At 38.5% G+C, this 24,631-nt stretch overlaps 1 protein-coding gene across 1 annotated transcript in view; it reads right to left on the bottom strand.

Moving 5' to 3' along the window:
- The window catches only part of slc4a5a (solute carrier family 4 member 5a), a 31,879-nt gene extending 20,841 nt beyond the window's left edge, over nucleotides 1–11,038 (bottom strand). Inside the window, exons 1-5 of the mRNA XM_034692544.1 lie at nucleotides 10,945–11,038; nucleotides 7,098–7,227; nucleotides 6,804–6,964; nucleotides 2,966–3,118; nucleotides 2,368–2,490 (exon numbers count right to left, since the gene is read on the bottom strand). Coding sequence (XP_034548435.1) covers nucleotides 2,368–2,490; nucleotides 2,966–3,118; nucleotides 6,804–6,964; nucleotides 7,098–7,227; nucleotides 10,945–10,987 — 610 coding nt within the window. The 5' untranslated portion in view covers nucleotides 10,988–11,038. The remainder of the gene's footprint in view (nucleotides 1–2,367; nucleotides 2,491–2,965; nucleotides 3,119–6,803; nucleotides 6,965–7,097; nucleotides 7,228–10,944) is intronic.
- Between the last annotated feature and the right edge of the window lie 13,593 nt (nucleotides 11,039–24,631).

Raw genomic sequence — 24,631 nt, 5'->3', positions numbered from 1 at the left:
AACGCAAGCTGATGATGAAAGGTCGAGGAAAATCCAAAGGAAAGTGTTTCATTTAAATAATTTTGAAATATCAAACCCTCCACTTGCTGAAAGCTGTTATAGTACTTTTCTTTTATTGGATTGGAGAGATGAAGAGAGACAGGAAATGCTGGGAGTAGAGAGTGAGGGAAGACATGTGGCAAATTTTTCTAGGCTTGAGTCGAAACAAGCGTCCTCTGCGACCAGGGCCCATATGCACGTCCAGCCTTCACACAAATGGGACCATTAGTCTTGACGGTTCGTAACAGTGCCGTTATGGAAAGGCCCATTTGGCCGTAGTGTTAGCCGCAATTAATTGCCAATTAACTAATTGTGCCATGAAAGTGAGGCTGGTGCAAAACGTCATATGTCCAGGGAACCTCCTGGAAAACCAACAAATTTGAATAGCACATGCCTGCTACGAATAAACAACAATAAACATGGCGAGCGGTAGCGGTGTGACTGAGAGAAGATCAGGAAAAAAAAAGAATTCAGTGGGAGAAATGGACATTTTATCACAAGAGTATAGAATGAACAAACAGCTAGTCAATCGTCAAAGATAACAAACAAGGAGAAAGGGAAAGTTTGGCTTAAAGGTGACATATCACGCTTTTTTCATCAATATATATTGGTCTCAGAGGTCCCCAAAACATGTCTTTAAAGTTTATGCTCAAAAAAACACTTTGAAATCAGATTTTGGCATGCCTGGAAATCCCTCTTCTTCAGTCCTCCTCAGAACACTCTGTTTTCCCACTAACCACGCCCCCTCAGGAAGTGGATGTGCATCGGCTGTCCAGCACGTTGATCTAATGTTTACATGTTGGCTGAATATACACGGCTGCTCAGAGATCACGTTACTTCAACCCTCTGAATCTGATCCAGAATCTGATCCTGACGGAGAGGCGCCTGTAGCAGGACCTTTCTGAAGGATTGGTCACAGATTTAGTGTTTCTTGTTGTTTTATTTATCAGTATGTCGACGTGTTTCTTGGTACACAGCTACGAACATGTAGCTATGTGGCTATGCTAACTAGCGCTAGCACTTATCCATAAAAAATAAAAATCATCCACTAGATCTTCAAATCTGCAGACGTGGGGAGTAAAACCGACCTCTACCAGAAAGGCAGCAGGACCTTTTATGAACGATTGGTCACAGATTTAGTGTTTCTTGTTGTTTTATTTGTCAGTATGTCGACGTGTGTCTTGGTACACAGCTACAGCTACATCTATGAACATGTAGCTATGTGGCTATGCTAATTAGCGCTAGCACTTATCCATGATAAATAAAAATCATCCACTAGATCTTCAAATCTGCAGACGTGGGGAGTAAAACCGACCTTTGTGTTTATTAAGACAACCTACAACTAGCATGCCTCCCTCCTAAGCTCCTTGTTAGCACACACGTGTGCAGGTAATGAAAAACAGAGGAGGGATTCAGTATTATTTTATACAGTCTATGGGCTGAACAAGCTCCGAGCTCTGACTCCGTGACAGACCGGATATTGTTGTTACGTAACAAAAACACGGAAGTCTGAAACGGCTCGTTTCACACACATTTACAGAAAGGTGGAGAAATCAAAACAGGGGCAGAATGGATTTTTTTCATTCTCGGGGGGTTTGTAGACATGCCAGGGACACATATTTCAGGTAGAGAACCATTAAAAAGTCCATTTTGCATGATATGTCACCTTTAAGATCTTGAACCGGGTAAATGCGTGTGGTGTTTCTGAGTGCACAGTAGAAGACCGAAATCAATGCCTAAATATCCGTTGTCTTCGTATATTTCGTCTTAAACGGCAACTCTTTTTTTCACCATTAGTACAAACAGCCCGTTTTCATCTCCAATGGCTGGACGTGCATACGGGCACAGGACTATAGCCTCTGTACATGCTTAGATTGCTAGGCACCCAGGCTATTATATAGTACTGTACTTGTTTGTTACCAGCTACTACATCTTGCTTGGTTTTTTTTAAAGTTCTTTTGTGAGTTGGTGAAAAAGTTTGGTCACTACAGTATTTTCGGTATGGATGGCTTACTTTAACAATTCAATCTGCCCAATAATGACATTTAACTAACAATAGGTTGATTTGATTTGGGGCATTATGACTCTGATTAGAAAAGGGCTTATTTCTAAGGACAGATCATATTTTCATAATCTCTTTAATAAACATCTAACCAAACAACTCACTACTAAGTAGCAAGTTTTGGGAGTTTTTTTAAGCCCAGCAAGGCGGATGAAAATGAAATGAAAATCATATGAAAATGATGAATGGCTTTCAAGCATCAAACTAAACAGGACAGAATTCATCACCCATGTGTGTGAGGTAACATCATAAAATGAGAGACTTACGCAGGCGACCATAGTTAGCAGGCTGCTGTTTCATTCTGAGATCCTCAGTCGATCGGTTAAAGTTGGGCAGTGGTCCTGATGCCGGCCCTGGAGCCGGTCCCCCTCTGGGCCCTACATTACGAGCTTCAGAGGTGAGGAACATAGAAACAAACATTAATTATCACCAAGCAGTCAGAGATGATTAGTTATGATTCAATATGTTCCCTGCCCAGATGTGATGATGAGGAAACCCTACAGCGCTAATCAAGTCATCAAACATTCATGCACTCTCTGTAAAGGACACGCTAGTGGAATCACACAACATATGCATCATGTATTTTCAGAGGCTGAGAAAGAATATGTGGGACCCATTATTTATGATGAAATTGAGCTCCTTCATCTCAAACAGTGTTATTTCATTCATTGCATGTCATATAAGATGCTATATGAAGGACAATAATGCATGAAAATAATTTACAACCTTAAAACTATAATACCCATGAAGGAGTCTAACAGTGTCCGATAGGATTGTTATATCATGTAAAGATAAGTGAAGCAGACAAGGAGTAATAGAAGAGCTAGAGGATCAGTCTTGATAATCCAAGTACTGGATACTCACTGGTAGTCGAGCTGGACTTTCCCATGTCAGCTAGTGAGCGGTGGATTGGCTTCTTTGTCTGGTGTCGATGTTTTCTCAGCAGAACAAAACTGATCTTCTCTCGAAGCTCGGGTGCTATCATGCCTTCCTCAATCTGTCGCTCAACGATGTCATCTTGAAAACAAGACACATTTATATTTCACAATCCAAGGTCTCAAAGAATTGAGAGGATGTGTACAATGTTGATGGAAATATTTTGAATGGTGCAAATCATTATCAAACTAAAACATTTGATTTTGAAAGAATATCTGCTCATTCTATACTTAATGCCAGCCACATGTTTCAAAATGTACGGACAGGGACAACAAAACACTCAAAAAGCTGTGTGATGCTTAAAAAACCCACCTGGAGAAACTTCTCTGAACTAATTACATTAATCATCAACAGGTTAGTCACATGACTGAGTATAAAAAGGACACTCTGGAGAGGCTGAGTCTCTCAGAAGTAAAGATGAGAAGAGGTTCACCAATTTGTGAGAGACTGCGTGAGCAAATAGATCAACAAGATGGGGAACAGCATCTAAAAACAGACGTGACTCTGTAGTGGAAATCACTGCAAGGGCTAGTAAACACATCTAAAAACCCTCATGTATATTAAAGCTGTACCATGAAGAGAAAAAAACCCCACATGATCCAGTAACACCTGCAACTTCTCTGGACCTGAGCACATTTAAGATGGAATGAGGGGAAGTGGAAAACAGACCAAATCTGACATTCTTTTTGGAAATCATGGACGCTGTGTCCTCCGCTCTAAAGAGGAGAGGGACCACCCGGCTTGTTATCAGCTCAAAGTTCAAAGTCAGCATCCCTGATGGTACGGGGATCACAAGAGTCCATGGCATGGGTAGCTTACACATCTGTGAAGGCTACATTAATGCTGAACAATATCTACAGGTTTGGGAGCAACATATGCTGCCATCCAGACAATGACTTCTTCAGGAATACCTTACATATTTCAGCAAGACAACGTCAAACCACATTCTGCACGTATTACAACAGCATGACTCTGTAGTGGAAGAGTCCAGGTGCTGAACTGGCCTGAATGAAGTCCCCACTTGTCATCTGTTAAAACATTTGGTGCATCATGGCACAAAAATACAACAAAGAAGAACCCTAACAGCAGCTGAAAACTTTTATCAGTCTACTTTCAAGACTCCAGAATCTGGTCTACTCTATTCCCAAATGTAGTGTAGGAGTATTGTTAAGAGAAAAGGTTCTGCAACACAATGATAAACATTCCCTGTCTCAACTCTTTGAAACGTGCTGCTGACATATTTAATTATTTTGAGCATATACTGCCATCACATCATACATGTATTAAGTTTATGGCATACTTTGTAATACAACAGTTAAAAGTGTTTGAGTTTAAGTAGCAGAGTGTGTAACTTTATACATATTCTTGTCCCTATGGCATGCTTTTGAACTCATCAAAAACAGCAAAAAACATAATTAAAGAAAAATAAATAACTAAAGATTCTCATCAGTCACTAACAATGTGAAGAGCTAAATATAATGAGCAGCAAAAATCCAATTTAAACAATCATAAATGTGTGTTGAGTGGTCAGAAGACCAGAGCAAAGGCTGTTTAAGTACAGTATGTTACCATTTAGTCCAGTTGACTAGTGGACACGTGTGTGGGTCAAACCATCTGACTACTGAACCAAACTGGAACTATCTTTGAGCTTGAGAGGTTTCTTCAAACATTATCTCACCAATCATCTTACCACAAACTGGACGACTGAGGTGTAAACTCAACAAACACACTGCAGTATGCATCTACATGTGCAAAAATTGATGCAGAACTTACTACGGTTGCTAATTTAGATGCAACGTTCTACAACCGGTGTCATTGATTATTTCCCTTTGGTCATCTTACTGATTTATTGACCTTTCCACATGAATCCATCTGCAGCTTTGTTTCCGCTGCGGTGAGTTAAAGGCGGAAACGTGGGATGAGCATCATTTAGCAGCTCTGTCCCTATTTTCAAATGCTAACAACAAGGAAATATATGAAGTGTTTGACTGAGTAGCAGCCACTACAACCCAAACGTTTCTATATATTCAGCTGGAAATGTCTGTCCCTATAATTTAAATCTTTATTCTTACTTTCAATCTATTCATTAATGTCTTTACTTTTTGAATAACATAATTTTTTTTCTCAGTGTTTCAATTAGATATTCCAGATTAATTTATTCACTTTGTGCACAGGAAATACAAATAGCATTTGAAGCAGTGGAAACCTTCATGTCAACAGATTGGAAATTCACTTGTTTTTGATATAACACTTATCCAGAGAAACCGGCTAACATTCACACTGTAGATGTTTAGATTTGAACCAGAAATAAAAGGGCTTAACACTATTTGGAAGATAAAATAAGGTCTAAAAAATAAGATCGACATTTTCTGATTTCTGTTGTTCATGCACTCAGACACTGAAACGAATGTTAAAGCCACCAGCGACAGATTAGTTAACTTTGAGGAACAGCCAGTTGCTCAAAAGACTATAACACAAAAACTCACTTCTCTGTTATGAAAATTCAGAGCACGGTTTCTGTGGTGTGCCAAATCTGTGGGGAGTGGGCAAGACGAACAGCGCTTCTCACTGATATCAGATGATCTTACTTCTCTTTGAAATCATCCACTTATAAAAAACATACAAACCCTACCCCTAAGTATTTTCAAAACAACCTGACCCTACCCTAAGTTTACGAGGTGAGACTACGTTTCCAGTCCCTCCAGCTAAATGCTGAGTTGAATTACATTCTTTTAAAATAATATTTGTATTGAAAGCTTTACTTATAGAGCGTCATGTTTTCTGAATAATGAAAATAACAGTTCAGAAAACCCTGACTCATGGTCACTAGAGTGGTTTATTTATCAGGCCCACAGCTTTGATTGAGGTGTAAACCCCTTGAATTTATAAGACGTATACAGCATATCTAAATAATCTATGTTGCAGATGTTGGGGTTTTGGTTATTTCATCACGTTGAGAGTTCGTGTGAAACTCTTTTGTGTGCAATCGACTCATAGACAAACCCACATATCACCTCTGCATCAAATTATCCATGATGATGAATCTGAAAGAACTGCTCAGATTGTTAATGATGTAAAGCTCTTACAATATCTACATTTATTAAACCAGATCCCTATTTGCATAGGTACAAAATTCCACCTCTCCCACCACCTTCAAATAAAAACTCACCTTTTCCGTCAAGCATACTCACTCTAATCTGTTTCTTTGGGACTGGAATGACTTCCCCTCCCCTTTCATTTTTCTATTATTGTATTTTTATTCTAATGTATCTATGTCTTTATTTACTGTTGAGTGTTGCTTTTATTATTGCTATGTAGTAAGGGGACGTTGAGTGTCCAGAAAGGCGCCTATATATAAAATTAATTATAATAATAATAATACTTATTATTATTATTAGGTGATAGCTCAAAAAAGTTGCCGTCACAAAAGTTTAAAAACAGGAAAAATACGCAGCTGTTACCAAACAAATCAACCAATTCAATGTGTCATTTAGAAATGCTGTTTCAGGAAGTACATCCAATATCAAAATCATATTTATGTTTTTTGAGGTGCAGATGTTTCATGTTCATAAAATCTCACAGAGTTCTCTGACATGATTTCCCTCCCTAAAGAAAAATGACCGTTTCAGAACAGACCTAGGAAAGGTTTTGGATAGATTGTAAATATTAGCTTACTGGAATATACATAACAAGCCTCAGTATTTAATGAACACAACATTACATTGAGATCTAATCACGCCTAAAAAGGAAAAGATGAAGATCTCACCAACTATCTGGGGCAATGAGTAGCCCTCCAGGTCCAGCAGTACTGTTCCTGTCTGGAGACAAGTCCTCAACTCAAAAAGACTATGCAGGGAAAGAGTGGACACGTGGGGTTTACTCCACCTCTCTCCTCCCTCTTCCACCTTCTCTTCGAACTTCACCCACCTGAAGACATCAAAGATAAATCACACAGAGCAGATAAGAATTACACAGCTTTGGATATATACAGTACACATATATATATACATGTGTGTGTGTACATGTATGTGTGTATTTGCTTTTGAGTGAAGTCATCCACCTGGCAGACTCCTTCCACTCCAGCTCGTCTCCTTCTCTTTGTAGTGTATCCATTTCTGTGAATAGCGTTGGTGTCGGCAGGTCGTCATCTTCACTCAGAATGTAACGAAGCCGTTCTGCCGCTGGAGACACTTAAAGATGGAAAGAAAGAATACATTTAAACACATTTTCAAAAACATTCTACAGTTTGTTTTTATTGTAAACGTTTCGCACAAGGCTCTCAGGCTATGGATTATGAAACTGTCCTGAAAATAAAGTGAAAAACTAATCTTGTGGTTCTGACATGGTGCTCAGCCTTGTAGCCTTGCATTTAGCAAGTTAAAGTGGCAAGGACAAACTTCCTTTAACAGGCAGAAACCTCCAGCAGGACCAGACTCATGTTAGACACACATCTGCTGAGGTCAACACATTATCATGTTGTTTTTTGGCTTGTTTTCTGAATATGTGAGATCACTTACTAAGTATTACTTGTAACCACTCGCAAACTGTTCAACCTGTACACTCAGTACAGACAAACTAAGTGCACATAAGTCCTTAACCCTAGAACACTATTGCTGGGTGATTTTCACCTGAGCAAACACATTCACATGATTTTCATTATGTTGCATTTGTCTGAGTGTCATGGGTCCCTGGGTAGCTTCAGCATCGTCTTTGAATGCTTGAGTGTTTCCCTACTCCAAAACCCGCTTTTTCCTACAGGCACGTTTTCGGGTGATTTCCACCCTTGTTTGCTTCTCTCTCCTGCAGCTGTTTGTGTGTCAAGGAGACTGTGCCTTCACCAGGGAAGTCTCAAATGTTCCAGGAATGGGTGGACCGAACACTGAGTTTACAGTTTCATCATTTCAATTTTCAGTAATTTTTGAGCATTTTTATAGAATCCCCACATGATACATTTTTATCATTTTGTTAGACATGGCACAGTTTTAAATAAAAGAACTCTAATTTGTCATGTATTGTCATGTTTTGATATATTTTGATGACAAGTACTTTTTATTGGGTAAAAAACACCTGGCATTAATGATGGTGTTACTAATTTTAGCAATAGTGTTCTAGGGTTGAATGCCTTTATATTTGGGGTTGATTACTTTGGCATCATACAAAGAGAATGACAAATAAACAGTTTACCCCATATTATCTTACTAATGAAGCAAACGTTTGCCCACGTGCTAAGAAAAGTAATGGGATGGAGAATTCCAATATTCCTCCCAATGCCTCCCCCTCTGATTAGAGAGTAACGATAATCCCTGATATACATAATGTCTAAGAACTGTAAATACCTGCTATATAAAGCGTGCGCTTCACACATAAGCATTTTGCTGATCACAGTCTTTTTGCATTTAACCAAAGATGTATTTGTTTTGGTTGATGGACAGTGCAGCTAGTATATGGTTGAGTTTCAATTTTGGGACATCATGATAACAATCACTATTCTACTGTGGCACCTAAAAAACACAACATTTTAAGAACCCTATATATTGCCAACCCCCATGTGGTGGTGATTCATGTTTGCCTAAATTTTTGCTTTGCTTTGCCAGTAGCTAACACCATGATGTCATTGTGAAGTCGGCACTACAAGGGTTTCTACGTTGGAGCCCTCTAAAGAAAAAGCTTCCATACGTCTGCATACTCTCTTCTCTTATTGGGAACATTTACCAAAGATGCCAGCTCTGATTAAGACAAACATGTAGACATAAGTTCCACATCTGCATCTTCTTTAACACTAAACGTACTGTCCTTCCTCTTTGCTCCGAGGTCAAAATGAACTGACCTGTCACTTACGAGGGGACATATGGATCTCCAATATGAGGATGTTTTACCATCAATGTCTTCCACACACAGTTTGTTGACAGCTGTAGGCTACTGAAGCTTGAATCCTGATCACTGTACAATGTCACTGTCATATGAAAGTTGAATTTGAACGTTTTTTTTAAGAACGAGGCTGCAGGCTGAAAACCTGTCAGCTGTCCATAATGCTGTTAACCTATAGACAGGGCTGTACAGTAATTACTGTGCAGAGTTGAAGTCGATGGTATCGAAGTGCTTTATTGACAGCAGCAAGCAGCAAACTCCACCTATGTGTTATTTTTTCTGAATGGTAAGAGATAGTGGAATCAATCATGAACAGCCGTAAAAAAACACTTCATTGATAAAGTTAACAAAAATGAGGATGTGGGAATGTCACACAATTTCCTCTCATTTGCTGCTTTGAGTGCTGCTAGACTAGAGCTCAAATAACTCCTTAATTATAGGAGGAAGAAAAATAACATGCTCTCCATGTTGTGTAAAGGCTCCTCTCACTGAGCACATGTTCAACTATTGTTGTTTAATTGTTCTGTCTTCAAATCTTCTGCTGGGAATGGCCCCATATGCATGGATATTCATGTGCATCACACATTTAAAATACTGTGACTGTGAGAGCAATAAGTCCAACAAAATGAAACATCACATTCGTATGGAAAGCCATTTGAGCATTTATTCCATATCCTTGATATCAAGCATCAGTTCCCTGCACTAGTTGAATGATGAAACCCTTACTAGTTAACTAGTCGACAGCAAAAACTCCTACATGTTGACTAGTAAAGGCCAAAATCTTTACTAGTGTTACTAGTTACAGGGATTTTAACATTACTAGTTAACTAGTAAGCCTACAAAAAGTTTACTAGTTTACTAGTAACAACAAAAATGTCCACTAGTAACACTAGGTAAAGTATTTTTTGCAGGACTAGTTTACGTGTAAGGCTCAAAATTGTACCTAGTAAACTAGTCAGCAAAAATGTGTCAACTAGTAACATTAGGGATGGAACAAGGAACCCTACTAGTTAATTTATGAGGTCTCAAATGTTCACTAGTCAGCTAGCAATAGCCAACATATCCACTTGCTGCACTAGTGATGTTTTATAAATCTTGCTAGTGAACTTGTTGGCTTAAATGCATTTACTAGTAAAGCTATTGGGAACAAAGAAGAGAAGACGAAGAAGAAATAGAAGAAGAAGAAGGAGAAGAAGAAGACGAAGAAGAAGAGGCAGAAGAAGAAGGAAGAAGAAGGAAGAAGAAGAAGAAGAAGAAGAAGGAGAAGAAGAAGATAAATATGATCTATGATAACATAGATTAATATATGGCTGTTCAAAAGCCAACAGAAAGAAATCAGAAATAAAGTACAGGCTTTTATATACTGAATAGAAAATCCTGTCATAGGGTTTTCCAAAGGTGAAAAAGATTGTGTGATTAGACATAAAAGCTAGACGAACAATGCGTTGGGTTGCTCTTTGCTGTATATTGTCCATCACATTTCAAAGTATGCATACATCAGGGCGATTAGGGACATGAACATTCATTAATAGCTCTAAAAAGAATTTAGTTGATCTTTGTTGAATTGTTTAATTATTTCTGTCATTCCCAAATAAATTCCTTCTGTTCAGTGTTTTAAGGTGTTCTTGTGTTTTCGAATGGGTCATGTGCAGGATTGTTTTCGCCTTAGGGTGAGGTGAAACACCCTGTCAGCATCACAATAACATCAACTGGTATAATCTCACAGATTTGATAATGTGACTTCATAACCACAGTAAAAAGGACATAACTGTAGTAGGATTTGCCATGAGGAGTGAACCACCTTGGCATGTGTTATTAGTTGAGTGTCTTTATAACACCAGAATAAAACACTGATGAGCTTTAGCATGCAGCTTTGTGAGTTGTACTTCAAATACCACACAAACATATCTTTAAAAAACACCTCTACAAAGTGTGTGATTTCTTAGACAACACAACCCAGCAGATGTAAGAGAAGTGATCTTCACTGAGGCCTTTCTGAGGAGGTTCTCAGGATCACGGTTCCCTAGCTTCTGACTTACTTGTGCGGTGGATGTCTTGAAGACTCTGCTCGTTTGAATCCATGAGTCCTTCCTCTAAGTCTCTGTAGTGATCTGGCTCCTGGTGTCTCTGATGGCTGTAATGTCTGTCCCTGTCCATATCTGCAGTCTCACGGCTAGAGCGCCGTCTCCTGCGTTTGCGTCTATATCCTCGAGGCACTGGCACACCGATGTAGATGGACTGATGGTCTGTGGGACCAAGAGGGACAGTTCCTGATTGGTTATGTGATTAAGAACTACACAATGCTAATGGTTTAAAGAAAGAATTAGAAGCTAATATGGATTACAAAAAAATACAGTGACACCTCAGCTGAACATCAAGCTTAAGAATCTGATTTTCTAGAACCATAGACTTAAAGAAATGGACGACTAACAGCCAGTAACACTGAAAGACTGCCTAATGAGATCTTGCATTGACCCCTTACCGTAGCATCAAGGTAATAAAGCACTTGGCTCATGAAATTCCTCTTTTGCTATTCATGCAATTATTGGATGACTTATAATCAAATAATTATAATCTGCTGGCAATCAAGATGTCACCTTTAGAAAAACTGTCCACAAATTCAACGTGAAATAACTGAGCAATAAGGAAAGGTTAACTTATGTTGGGCTGATTTAAAAGAACTGAACCTGTTAACATGAAGACTATGTGCATATCAAGCACTCACACAAACTCTCAGGGTAAAATCAAAACTTGAAAATAGGAATGAGGGATGAATCAACAAGCTCCTGGTGATATTAAGAGACACAATGATTGTAATGGCTTGGCTAGTTTTTAGAAGATCTGCCATGAATGTGAACATTTAGTGTCGTACTCACCCTCCTCCTCCTCATAGCGCAGTTGAGAGACTCCCATCCCTCGGTCTCCATGGTCCATCCTGGTGTAGACCAAGAGTCACTGTTTAGGAAAAGACCAGAACTACTAAGTTAGTTCAGTTTAGTGACTGCAGGTGTGACATGTGCATCTGTGTAATAAAGTAAATTTACATGAGTACAATCCTTCAGTATATTTTTTGCGTATCTTTACTTTACTTGGGTATTACAGATGAATATCATACATTTGACTCCTCTACATTTCTAATAGTGCTCTCATTGGTCACTACTTTAGCTATGAAGTCAGCTGATGAATTTTCTTTTCTTAAATCTGAACCTAAAGACCGTAAACCAGTCTTTCTGGTGCAGTTATGCGTGTGGTTTGTCTAAGTGGTGTAGCCGTACATTGAACATAGAGCAAATGCAGAGCAAACATCACTCAGCAGTACTGATGGCTGTGCTTCTCCACCTGAGCACCATGGCCACATTCTGAGCCCATGTATGATGATTTTGAAATGAAGAATGATTTGTAATGTTTTAAATGTTTGCTCTGCGTTTCTCTACCAGTAGCTCGAAGAGTAAATTCTATGAGACATGGGAACCCATCTTATTCTACTTTCATAAAGCCCAAACAAAAACATTTGGAAGTGCTCTTTGATTCGGCCCTTGACACGAAAAGTAAGCTTTGACTTTGTGTGGTGCGCTGCAAACTCACTCTTGGATATTATGCCTTAAATGTTTAAAGACAATAGTTGGAAGGGCTATTGCACTAAATCAGGTATCACTGTTGCTGCCCACATTACTTTACCATCTGTGGCAATGTGGGATGTTTCTGCCCAACCTTGGTTTTCTTCTATGTTCTTATTTTCATTTTCATATATACACCACCAGTCAAATGTTTGGACACACCTTCTCATTCAATGGTTTTTTATTTATTTTAATTATTGTCAACATTGTAGATTAATACTGAAGACATCTAAACTATGAAATAATCTGGTTTTGCCATAATCTGGATTACAACAGTAGTCAAATAGGGCCATCTATTGTGTACTAACCCTACCTCTGAACAGCACAACTGATCTGGTCTCAAACGCATTACAGTTTTCCTCAGTTGCTTTGGAACATTTCTGGACTCATCCTCGACATTAGCAAAACAGTAAGTGCATTTCTCAAAACAATTTGTACAAATAGCAAAACACCATGGATTACCTGCAAAAGCCAGTATCTTGCTCAAAATCCTTAGTTCATCTCTCAAAAGTAAATATCTGTGTCAATGAACATGTCAGTGCCATCAGAGTGACAAGTCCTCGTGTGATTGTGTACGGATAAGACAGTCAAATTGCTTAGTCATGTTGTCAATATAACAGTGTACTCTGGAGGGACGTTCTGATGTAAACTATGGCTGGTTTTGATGACAGTTATTGTAAATTGTAAGTTACACCTTAGTGTACAGTATGTGGGAGATTGATTGCAAGAGACTGGGCACGATTCACATTTCCACTTTTACTGTTGGAACTTTCATTTGTTGACAGACCATGTCATTGCAATACAGAAAGAAAAAGACATAATGTGCATAGCACAAAAAAACAAACAAAGAAAAAGTAGAAATGTGAACATAGGGGAGACTGTACATGCAGTGCTGTAGGAATTACAGTGCAGTCTTCCCACACCTCCCGACGTTCCTATCTGTTGGGCCTTTGTTGGAGAAAGTCAGGATTCACCTGGGAGTAATTTACCAATTCAGGACAGATTTAGAAAAAAAAAAGTCTGATGGAAATGTACAGAAATATGACTGACATATTCTGACAACATGTTCAACCATTTTGCATGTGAAGACTTATGTGATGAACTAATGTCTAAATGTTGAGGTGGGTGAGACTATTCAACAGAGACCCATTATAGTACATTTTGATCAACATGACATAAGCAATTGATAATGTAGGATACAGCAGAGGAGTGTACATAATCATTTGCATGGATGTACCAAAGCATTTGCAATTTGTTCAAAGAAATGAGAGACTGATTTGTTGATGTGCACAAGTTAAGCAATGATGTGAAGACTGAACAAGTAGTTTTGAGAATTTCAATTCTGATCTGAGAAATGTACCAAAGCGACTGAGAAAAACTGTAATTAGAAACCATTCCAGGAGACCACTTCATGAAGTAGACTGAGAGAATACCAAGAGTGTGCAAAGCTGTGATGAAGGAAAAAGGGGGCTACTTTACAGAATCTAAAATATAAAACATATTCTGATTTGTTTAACACTTTTATGTTAATTAAATAATTCTATATATATTCTTTCATAGTTGTGATGTCTTTGGTATTAATCTACAGTGTTTCAAATTATTAAAATAAATACAAATGTTGAATGAGAAGGTGTTTCCAAACTTTTTACTGGTTCTGTATATATTGTAAAAACTCAGTAACATGTTTAAATATAAATGTTTGCTCTTTTTATCGCACACAAATTCATCATCTAACCTGAAAAGCATTTCAAGGTCTGTAGCTACAAACTTGTTCTATTCCAGGCGGACATTTGAAACTCAGCTGTCTGTGTTTAGTTGCCATTTTTATTTCATAGTATACTTAAAATAAAAGCCCCAGAGCTTTAAGTCAAGGAAAAATTTGACAGAGCAACTTTCATTTGTGTTGTAGTTATGTTTGACTAGAAGTATCTATACTTTGACTTCAGTAATGAAGCTGTTTGTAATCCAGCCTGACTGAGGTTAGTAACGCAGACCTCCAGCAGTGTTCTTTAAAATTCATAGATAGATAGATAGACAGACAGACAGACAGACAGACAGACATTAAAAAAGTATTCACCTTGGATAAATACTCTACAATGCAAAATGGTAATAAGATAAGATTAAAAAAAGGAAAGTAAACATCATTGAATTCACAATGTTAATATAAAAAAGTGTGTTAACCTATGAACTTGTAAAATATCTTAGTTCTTGCGTCACTTGTGTAATTTCTGTGCTCATATGTGTTATGGTGATTTATGTATGTGAGTATGCCATTGCTCTGTTTCTGAGATTTGACCCTCCAGCAGTGACAGCTCTTGTTCATTGACCTGCATGTTGGGTTTCAATTCAGATCAATGGGGAAATAATTAAAAGGGGACCAAGTCAATGGAGCTGTGCATAATTAAAACTAATGGTAGGGTAACTTATTGCACATGGCACCAGTTCACACATTGAACGCCACCAGTATATTTAACACTCGACCCTTTTCTCTTCAGAGATGTTATAGAGGATGTATGCACATTGGGAGTTAACTAGGACTGTAGAGGAGAAGTGGAAGAAAACGATGTTGAATCATATTGACATAGGTAGAGCTTACATGTGGACAAATGAATGATTGGCAGATTAAGAAAAGAAAAGAAAGTTGTGAGAATTAAAATAAGCTAGTACACGCAGCCCTAACAAGCTACACCAAGGGGTCAAAGCACACACTTGGTCATTTGGAAAGCTTTGTGTCTCCGGCTGCTTGGTAAATGTTGTCTTTTTGTCAGTAGCTAATTTTAATGACTCTGTCTTTGAAGAGCTTTTCATAAACAAGGTTTGCCTGAGAAGCTGTCGCTGCTGAGAACAGAACAAGTGAGAGTAAACCAGATGAGCAGCTGTAGAATGAAACAATGACTCCTTTGGCAATACTAAGGGTAATTATTCAAGTATTTCATCATAAAATAGTAACAAAGATAGTTTAAGGGCATGTACTTGAACTCTTATCACCTCTTTCAGAACTAAAACTAAATTTGTTTGTATTGAAAATTAAAACAGTCACCCCAATCTGTTTAAAAGAACACCAAGGATGGTTATTTAACCGTCCGAGCTGCTGCTGTGAATGTTTGTAGTACTGGCTTCCTGCCTCTGCAATTATTGCTGTCACATCAGTGTCCTTCACACCCAGTGGGCAACTGGAGCGAGAGATGTGGGTTAGCCCCCCTTCTAGCCTGATCAATGGGCTTGCCCTTCCTCCAAAGCTGCTGCACTGCTTGACAGAGAGATGCACATGCAGAAAATATATATACACGTAAACATGCACATGTGCACACAATGAACTTTCTCTTGTTCACTCTTGTGTGATGACGATCAGGAGAGTTGTATCATTAGTAACAAGGCATATTGTGCTAACCATGAAAATATAAACTCATAAGCACTAGTGGTGTGCATCTCTCCTCTGCATGATAATCTAATCTGATGAAACAACAAAATGTCAACGTATCATTTCATTTTAACATGTCCTCATGTTTATGACATGTTCAAGAGACAAGCCAAAGCCAAGAGAGATATTTTAGCTCCTCTATAAATCTCAAAACAACGCTAACACTTAAAGCCAAGTGTTTAATCTGCCTAAGACACGTTAAAATAACTTTAACAATTAGAGGAGAGGGGAAAAACACTGTAGGACAAAGCTCATTGGTTCAGGCTGGATAGCAATGCTGTTGTGTTAAAATAATATAAATGACTCCTTCCATAGTTTCTCAGTGAATGTCAAATATAAATATATATGACATTCACTGACTGGTGGTCAACATCTCTGACATGAACCTGGTAAAACATTGTCTGTTTGGTATCTTGTAAGCTCAATTGCATTTAACATGTCATGAAAGCCATCACTCTCATCTACATGGTGGGTTTGTAAGCTCCAGAAATATAAGGGGCTATACTGTTGATTTATTCCTTGCACAGATTTTGGTGTGTCGTCTCATCAGGTGGAATTTGTCCTGCTGCCAGTGAGCTGAATTGCTTTTCTCTGAGGCAAACAAACAGGCAGATCTTTTGCATGTTTCCCTTTCTGTATTTTAAGCACGCATGGTTTGGTTTCTGAAGCTTGAAATTCCTGCAAGCTACCTGGAGCTAACTGGCATGCTTCATTGCTAAAAGGTCTAATGTCAACATCAGTCTCATAAGGTTGAAGATTCTAAGCTCAGCATGCAGAAAAAAGATGTAAAACATTCATAAACGGAATCATAACTGTGAAATGTGGCAATGAACCTAGCAATTTAGAGTGGTGCAACCTGATGCAGTCACATCATTAGGATGAGACTGGTCACTGTTTAAGAATGGTGTATCTTTACATCCCTGTTTAACAGAATATATTTCCTGCTGGGTATGGATAGAGAAAGATTTTACAGTTTTTCCTCTCAAAGAAGCAAAACATGTTCAAGACGGCACAGGAGTCAGTGGAAAAGCATAGAGGCTGCAAGTCCATACTCTGTTGTTAAGTTAGTGTTATTTAAGATAGGGACTTTATGATTTTGTTATCACTTTAGCTTATTTTAACTCACTTTAAATGCAAATTTGAAATTTACTTTTAATATATTTCTAATTTTCCTTTTCTTTTCTGTTTTATTATATTTGTCATTTTAATTGTGCTTTTTTATGCTTGTCTGAATGTTTCCAATGCTTTTAATGTTTTAATGTAAAGCACATTGAGTTGCCCTCGTGTATGAAATGCGCTTTACAAATAAAGCTGCCTTGCCTTGTATGTGGTTTAAAAGGTTTAGTTGATTTTTAAAATGCTGAAGGTAGGGTAACCATATTTTCAATCCTCCAAATATGGACTCTTTAATTTTACTGCAAATGAATACTTATGTCACCCATGATCGACCAAAACTGTGCTTTAAAAAAATATTTATAGTACACCAGTAAAAAGTGAGGCTAACGGTTTGCCTCACTTAAATTGGTCCTGAAAGAGCTACTTCCTGTCTGTACCCACTGATTGTGTATGCTTGTCTTAATATGGCTTGGTATGTTGGCATTTCCACCGGGGATAACCAACAATGGACACTTGCAGTGTGTGCAAAACACAACTATATCTGTTACTTGGTACTTTTGGAAGGAAGTAAATCTCCTGGTGCTCTAATAAAAAAAGCCCGACTTCCTCTTCACCATGAAAGCTAGCCTACCTGATGTCACACATGTCCTGTCATTATGGTAAACTTGGCTAACTAATTCACAACTGCATACTGAGATTGATTGACACATGTATGGACATATCAGTATTGAACTTTGACTCAAGGTGCATTAGGAATGTATTTTTCTATTGGTTGAAACAAAACAGCCATAGCATCAACATTGATTGACATATATACAGACAAATCAGTAAAGCAAGCATGGTGCATTGTAATGGTATGTCAACTGGTTTAAACCGGAACATCATTCATAACCTGGACATATCAGCCTTTTACAGATATATGTTGAGTATCAGGACACAGAGGTTGATGCTGGGACGTATGGTCTCGAGCTAAAGGGGTAAAGCTATGAAATGTCACTGTTGGATAGATTGGTTAGTTGAATAATCTTGCAAAGCAACAAAGTGCATGAAATGAGCACAATGAAAATGTTATGAATTGGACCACTAGGTTAAACTGTATTGGTTAAAATGTCATATCTTTAGAAATGAACATGTTCTTCTGTCTCACACAGCCATCTTTTATTGTCACTAGTTTTGCTGTCCTGACTTCATCAGGATTTAATCTGTACACACTCCTCAAAATCCTCAAGATCATACTCACACAGAGAAGTTTGAGGCCTTATACATTGTTTGTGTGTGCTGTTGTGTTTGTATGCCTGAGTGCAGGAGGCATACATGGAGGCAGACATAAATGTTAAGATGAATTTGGCTTACAAGTGCTTCAGTTGGTTGATAGAATGTATGTTTATTGAACATGCAAATGGTAAAAAAAATAGAGCCATATGAAGCTACGAAGCTGCACATGTCCAATCCATGAAGAATATTTTTAACAAAGACACTGAACCTAAAAATCCTGTCAAAGTGACTGCCTGGCACGTAATCCACAGGCATTTAATTCAAGTTTATCACACCGTATCCAACTGAAAGAGGTTTGTGCTCCTTATTTATGTTATTGACCTTTTAACATAATACATTTAAAAATGAAAATAAATAATATCTGCTACATTTAATCTAGTTCCAGAATTATTTCCTACTCAACGACTTTTCTCTTGGGACAGATAAGTAAATACCTGGCACTCATAGAACCATGTACAGCAGTAGAATATAACGCTGTGGTTTATATCCAAGAGTCTGTTTCCTCAAAGTGTCAACACATCTAGTGATGTCTTCTGCACACATTACTGCCTGTCCTGCTTTGATTCACATCAAGAACAACTAGAGCTAAGGAAGCTCAATGTGAGCTAAATTCACTCTCAAACAAACAAACAAAAAAACAGAGAAAGAAAAGAGAAAAATGATCAGACATCTTACCTGTATTAGTTTTCAGCTAGAATGAGTGGAAGCAGAGGACGCCTTTGCTGCTCATAGGGTCGCATGAATGAAAACATGCCAGTGGAGCTCCAACAAACTGAGTAATGCAAACTCAACAAAGAGAAAAACACCCTTCTATTTGTCTTTGTCGCTCTGTCTATCTGTCTGTTTGTGTGAGTGACAGACTGGCTCTTGCTCTGCCTCTCTTTTATGACTGGTTCAATAACAGGCAAACTAGGACTCAGCAGCTCCAGGCAGGAAGTTGTTTCAGAGTATGGTTGACACCAACAACCGATAGGAACATTTCTCGATATACCAAATACAGATCAATATACAGCTATGTGGAAAAAGTGTTAGGACTCTGGTCGTGGAATGCACAATGGGTTAAATGGATTTAGTGGATTTAGTGGTCTGCAATGGTTATGATGTAAGGTTGTCCAAACTTTCAATACTTTGAAACTTTCCAATTTTAAAATTATACAATATTTTTTTATTTTCTATTCAATAGAATCGAAAAAGCTCCTAATCCTGTAAATAAAATAGATCCTCACTCATCCAACCAGAAGCTGCCACAAGGGATGGAAATGACAGAGTGAGTCAAGGGGGTCAACTTACATAGATTTAGAATGTTAAGATAAAGAAGACCGTTGAAGAAAATAACACAGAAACACTGAAACGTTATTTTATTATTGTTTCACAGAAGTTACACTCTTACATTTAAATGCATCAGCACCTCAACAGACATATAAGATGGTGCCCCGCTTCTTCCTGCTTGCTGTGTGTCTCTGCTCGCCCTTTGTCACAGTCGATATGCTGCCAACTCTCCTCATTCATAGTTCAGAAAATACTGACTTTTGGTTAAGTGCTGTAGTATCTAATACAGACACACATGTTAAGTTTATGTATGTTGCAGGTAGAGAGCGAAGTGAAAATATATCAATGCCACCTGGTTTGTTTTCTACGAGTCCCAACCATAGACTGTATCAATAATGGACGCAGTATCCGTGATGTCACCTATCTGTTTCTGTTGTGCTTTGAAGCCAATTGTCAGCGGGAGCCATATTGGTAATGCTGAACTCAACCAAACTTAGTATGAGGTAAAGAGGTGGGCCTCCTCGCCAACAGCTACAGTGTTCCCGCCTGTCAGTCATGTCCTTCTTTGGGCAAAAACTCGTAATCTTAATATCTTTGTCACGTTAGAAAAAAATTCACCCCCTTCTACGGTGTGTGCCGATTGAGAAATGAGCTACGTAGAGCCAAGCTGTTTTTTGTACCAGGCTGTAAACATGTTTATTTCTGCTGCAAAGATCGTCTTCTCTGAATTGGTGTGTATGTGGTTTCCGGTCTGTCTGCAGCCAGCCACAAGCGCATCCTCGATAAATTGCAGCTTTAAACACTTCCACATGGGCTTCATATTTTGAGACTAGAGGTTGCTGCTTGGTTACAACACTTCTTGTTGAGTATAGTATTCACAGTATGGCACACTCTTGATAATGACTCGATGATTTGGGTTACTTAATATGCAGTTCATGTAGGAGGATATAATTACTTGGATGTATTGGTTGTTATATAATGTGATGGTTATCTTACAGTACATGCCCAGAGGAAAATTTTACTGCTCAAGGCTTTCTCTTCTAAGTCTCCAGAGACAAATTTGAGATTCTCACTTCATCCTCATTCAAGTTTCAAATTGTTCTCATTCATTTCTCCTAAAATTCACTAGGAGAAATAGTTGAGACCATGACATGAGTCTTATTTGAGACTTAAATGAGAGATCTCATTAATGGCTAATTTTCTTCTCTTTTTTGCCAGGACAGCTGAAGAGAGACAGGATGTGTGGGGAGTAGTGAGCGGGGGAAGACATGCAGGAGATGGTCAACCGGCTGGGAATCGAACCGGCAACCCCTGCAACGAGGATTGTGGCCTCTGGATGTGGGGCGCTTAGACCGCTAGGCCACTGGCGCCCAAAAGAATCCGCCCCTTTAATTGTAATAATCTGGCTAAATCTGGTCAGCCCATATTTTAAATACATCGTCTGTCATACCTGGTATCAAATCTCTATCTTTTGCATTTTCTCTCAAATCCCCTAAATCTTTGAGAAGTTGTTTTGTTCCAAACAGACTTGTAAAGGAAGGACCATATTGTGAAGTCAAAGAAGAGATCATTTCACATCTAAATAGCTGATCTTGCAAGTGGTTCAAATGTTTTAATGAGAATTGTAAGTTTGTGGACAATTACATTGAAATCTTAATTTTGCAGGGCACTATAAATGTTCATGAAAAGATGAGCTAAGGCTCTTTCTTTGCTCCATCTGTGCTCAACTTGAGACAAAAACTGAGTCTGACAAAAACAAATGGATGAGGTTAGATTGAGACATTTGAGAGAGCTCCCTGATTTCTCCACCTGAGCTCAAAAGGAGTCACAACACTTGAGAAATACCTGAGAATCATTTCAGATTTTGACCAGATCTCCTTTTGAACTGAAAGGGAGACTAAGCTGAGACTTTTTGCAACTTTTGTCTGGAGGCAAGAATAAGAAACAGGAGACATAAGCAATAGTCTCATTTTGCTTTCAAACAGATTTCATTGTTGTCTAGGAGACAGAAATGAAACACTTTTGAGATCTCCTCTCTAAATTTATTTTCCTATGGGTGTTATTACTGTTGGTTACCTGAGGAGCAGCTGTATGTTGTGTAATCACTTGCTCTGGATATTTCTATCAGGTTCTTTGTAGTGTAGAGGAATGATAATTATATTTGTGATGTATAACATTGTTATAAAGGTACGTGGCTGATTAAAATGTACTGATCCCAGTGCTTTCTCTGTGCAAAATGATCACTATTATTTGTATTTCTTTTTTTTTTTTTTGTCTTTCGATGGACTTACTTTATTTATATGAGCAGGTTTTACTATTGTTATTTTCTTTCTGATTCTAGTGTTCTGCTGTGTGTTTGAAAACAATAAAAATGTCACGTTTTGGTCTGTTCTTTGTTTTCTCTTGGTGCTTTTTGGTTATTCTCGTCTCTGTTCTGGTGTGTTTAGTTTCTGGGGTCTTTTGTTTCATGTGTTGATTTCCCTTTTGTATATGTTTGCCTTTTCTGCACTCTCATGTGTATTCCTTGTCTGTGTATCTCTCTTTGGTTCCCTGTGGTCTTCATTTGGTTTTCTGTGTTTCATTTTGTAGAACATTCTTGTGTGTTAAGTTTACTTTTACTACCTGTGTTTTCCTGCCTTTATGATTGTTTTCATCTGTGCCTTGTTGTCCTCACCTGTGTGTCCTTACTCGTTACCCAGTGTGTCTATGTAGTCGGTGGCTGTTTTCAAAAAACTCCCTGGATGTCTACTGATTCGGGAAAAATTCACAGTGTGCATCAGACCAGTCTGCCTCGCGTACTGTTTCCCACAGTGCACAGTGTTCCTTCCACTCTTTCTTTTCTCTTCTTATTTTGACAAGGGGAACTCCGTTTTTATGTGCTGTGAAAATTATTAAATTCCATATAAACCACTTCCTAACTTTTTAAATCATAAATGGAAGCTAAAGAAGCAGTTTCGCTATCAGCCTGCCTGTTGTTTACTTCCGGTTTCTGAAACCGGAAATCCAGTGACGTCTGACCCAGCATCCTGCAACACAGATCGAACAGAACACTTAGGCTGTTTCCGAAACGGCCTGCTACATACTTACTAATGTAGTAGGCAGTAGGTATTGCCTACTACATACTGCATTTGAATTTAGTATGTAGTATGACTGTTCTGTCCGATCTGTCATGCAGCATCCTGAGCCAGACTTCGCTGGATTTCCGGTTTCGGAAAGCGGAAGTAAACAACGCCGAAGCCGGTAAATAAAATGCTTATTTAGCATCCATTTATGATTTAAAAGTTAGAAAGTGGTTTATATGTAATTTGATAACTTTCACAGCACCCAAAAACGGATTTCCTCCCGTCAAAAAATGAGGAAAAAGAAAAAGCGCTGTGCATTATGGGAAACAATACGCGAGGCAGACTGGTCTGATGCATGCTGAGATATTTTCCCGTATCAGTAGACATCCGGGGAGTTTTGGCTTACTGCAGATTTTGCTCTTGTTCACATACTACTTACTACATACTGAATTTTGGACATATCAGTACGTACTGCTAGTATAGTAGGCGATTTCGGAAACAGCCTCACACAACATACTAAATTCAAATGCAGTATGTAGTAGGCAGTACCTACTGCCTACTATATTAGTAGGTAGTATGTAGCAGGCTGTTTCGAAAGCAGCCTCTTTATTTCTGTGTCGGCTCATTGTGTTTGTCAATGTCAAGTGATGGTGTTTCTGGTGTTCCAGTGTTCTCTGTGTTTCCAGAGTTTTTGTGTTTGAAGTAAGCTTTTGTTTCATCTCAGTTTAAGTTTATTAAATCCTTTTTATTTAAATCTGCATTTAGGGTCCTCCTCCTTTAGATTCTGAACTGTGACAAAAAAGAGAAATGCAAAATAATATTTAATAATTTTCTACACAAATAGAACTACAAACAATAGTGAAAATGTCATCTCTCATGAGGAACACGTTTGCAGAATCTCACAAATAGCATCACTTCAGTGAGGTTGCAGAGAAGGTGTCCATTGTTTACTGTATTTATCCACTCAGACCCAGCCTGCCCCCTAGAAGAAATCAGGAGTCATTGCGGTGTATGTGCAGCTAAAGTGGAGCTGCTAGAATTATCAGTTAACCTTTTTTTCCTCCAGTGTTGGTCTGCGTTAACATAAATTCAGATACACCTGCTGTTATCTCTTCTTGTCCTTAAAGTAACACACTGTCATCTTGATAACACCAGTACTGACAAGAATATGTCCTTAGTTCTGTTGCTTTCCTCCATATGGGTTTCATTGTTGACAGTGCTGCTCAGTGCTGAAATGTCTGTTTAGCATAAATTTTGGACATTTTCCAAGAATCCTAACAATGTCATTATTATTCAGGCCCAATAAATGTTTTCTTTGCAGCAGGTCATATCATTGCTGTTGCAGCAAATACCCATGTTTCATGACAGATAAGGTATCCTTCAGAAACTGAAAGAGTGTGTGTGATGCTATTAGCCTCCTCCTGTTCCACAAAACAACATCAATGCCCAAATTATCATAATCACAGCTTGTTTGGGAGTGTGCACGTCCTACATTCATGCCACTCACTGTCTTTTTTCCAGCCGCAATTATTCCACCCACTGTCTCTTGATCATCCGTGATCCCTGATCCTTGATCATTGTCCCTCATCATGATCATCATGATCATCATGATGAGGGAGGGAGAGAGGTGAGAAGTGAATGAGGTGAGATGGCCGGCAGAACAACTGAGACATCAGTGTGTGCACTCATTCGCAGCTTGGGAACTGAAAAATGTGGCTGGTGAATTTCATCTAGGTAGAGATCTTTCAAGGGATTATTGGTGCAATTTTTGTGATGTCCAAGCTATGTTGATGGTACAACTGGACTGAGTCATCACTGTGCATCATTCAAAGAGTGATGTCAGGTGACAGAGGGAGAAAGATCAGGATAAGATCCAGTCCCCTCTTACAGACAGGACTCAGTCTGATCTCATCTTAATCCACCTTGAGCAGAGCACTTTGCAGTATTTGGTAAGTTAGAGTGGCAA

This window comes from Notolabrus celidotus, chromosome 9, assembly GCF_009762535.1.
Source record: "Notolabrus celidotus isolate fNotCel1 chromosome 9, fNotCel1.pri, whole genome shotgun sequence".
Classification (NCBI taxonomy): Eukaryota; Metazoa; Chordata; class Actinopteri; order Labriformes; family Labridae; genus Notolabrus; species Notolabrus celidotus.
Note: the sequence above shows the minus strand (reverse complement) of the source record. Positions and strands in the feature narration are given on the sequence as shown.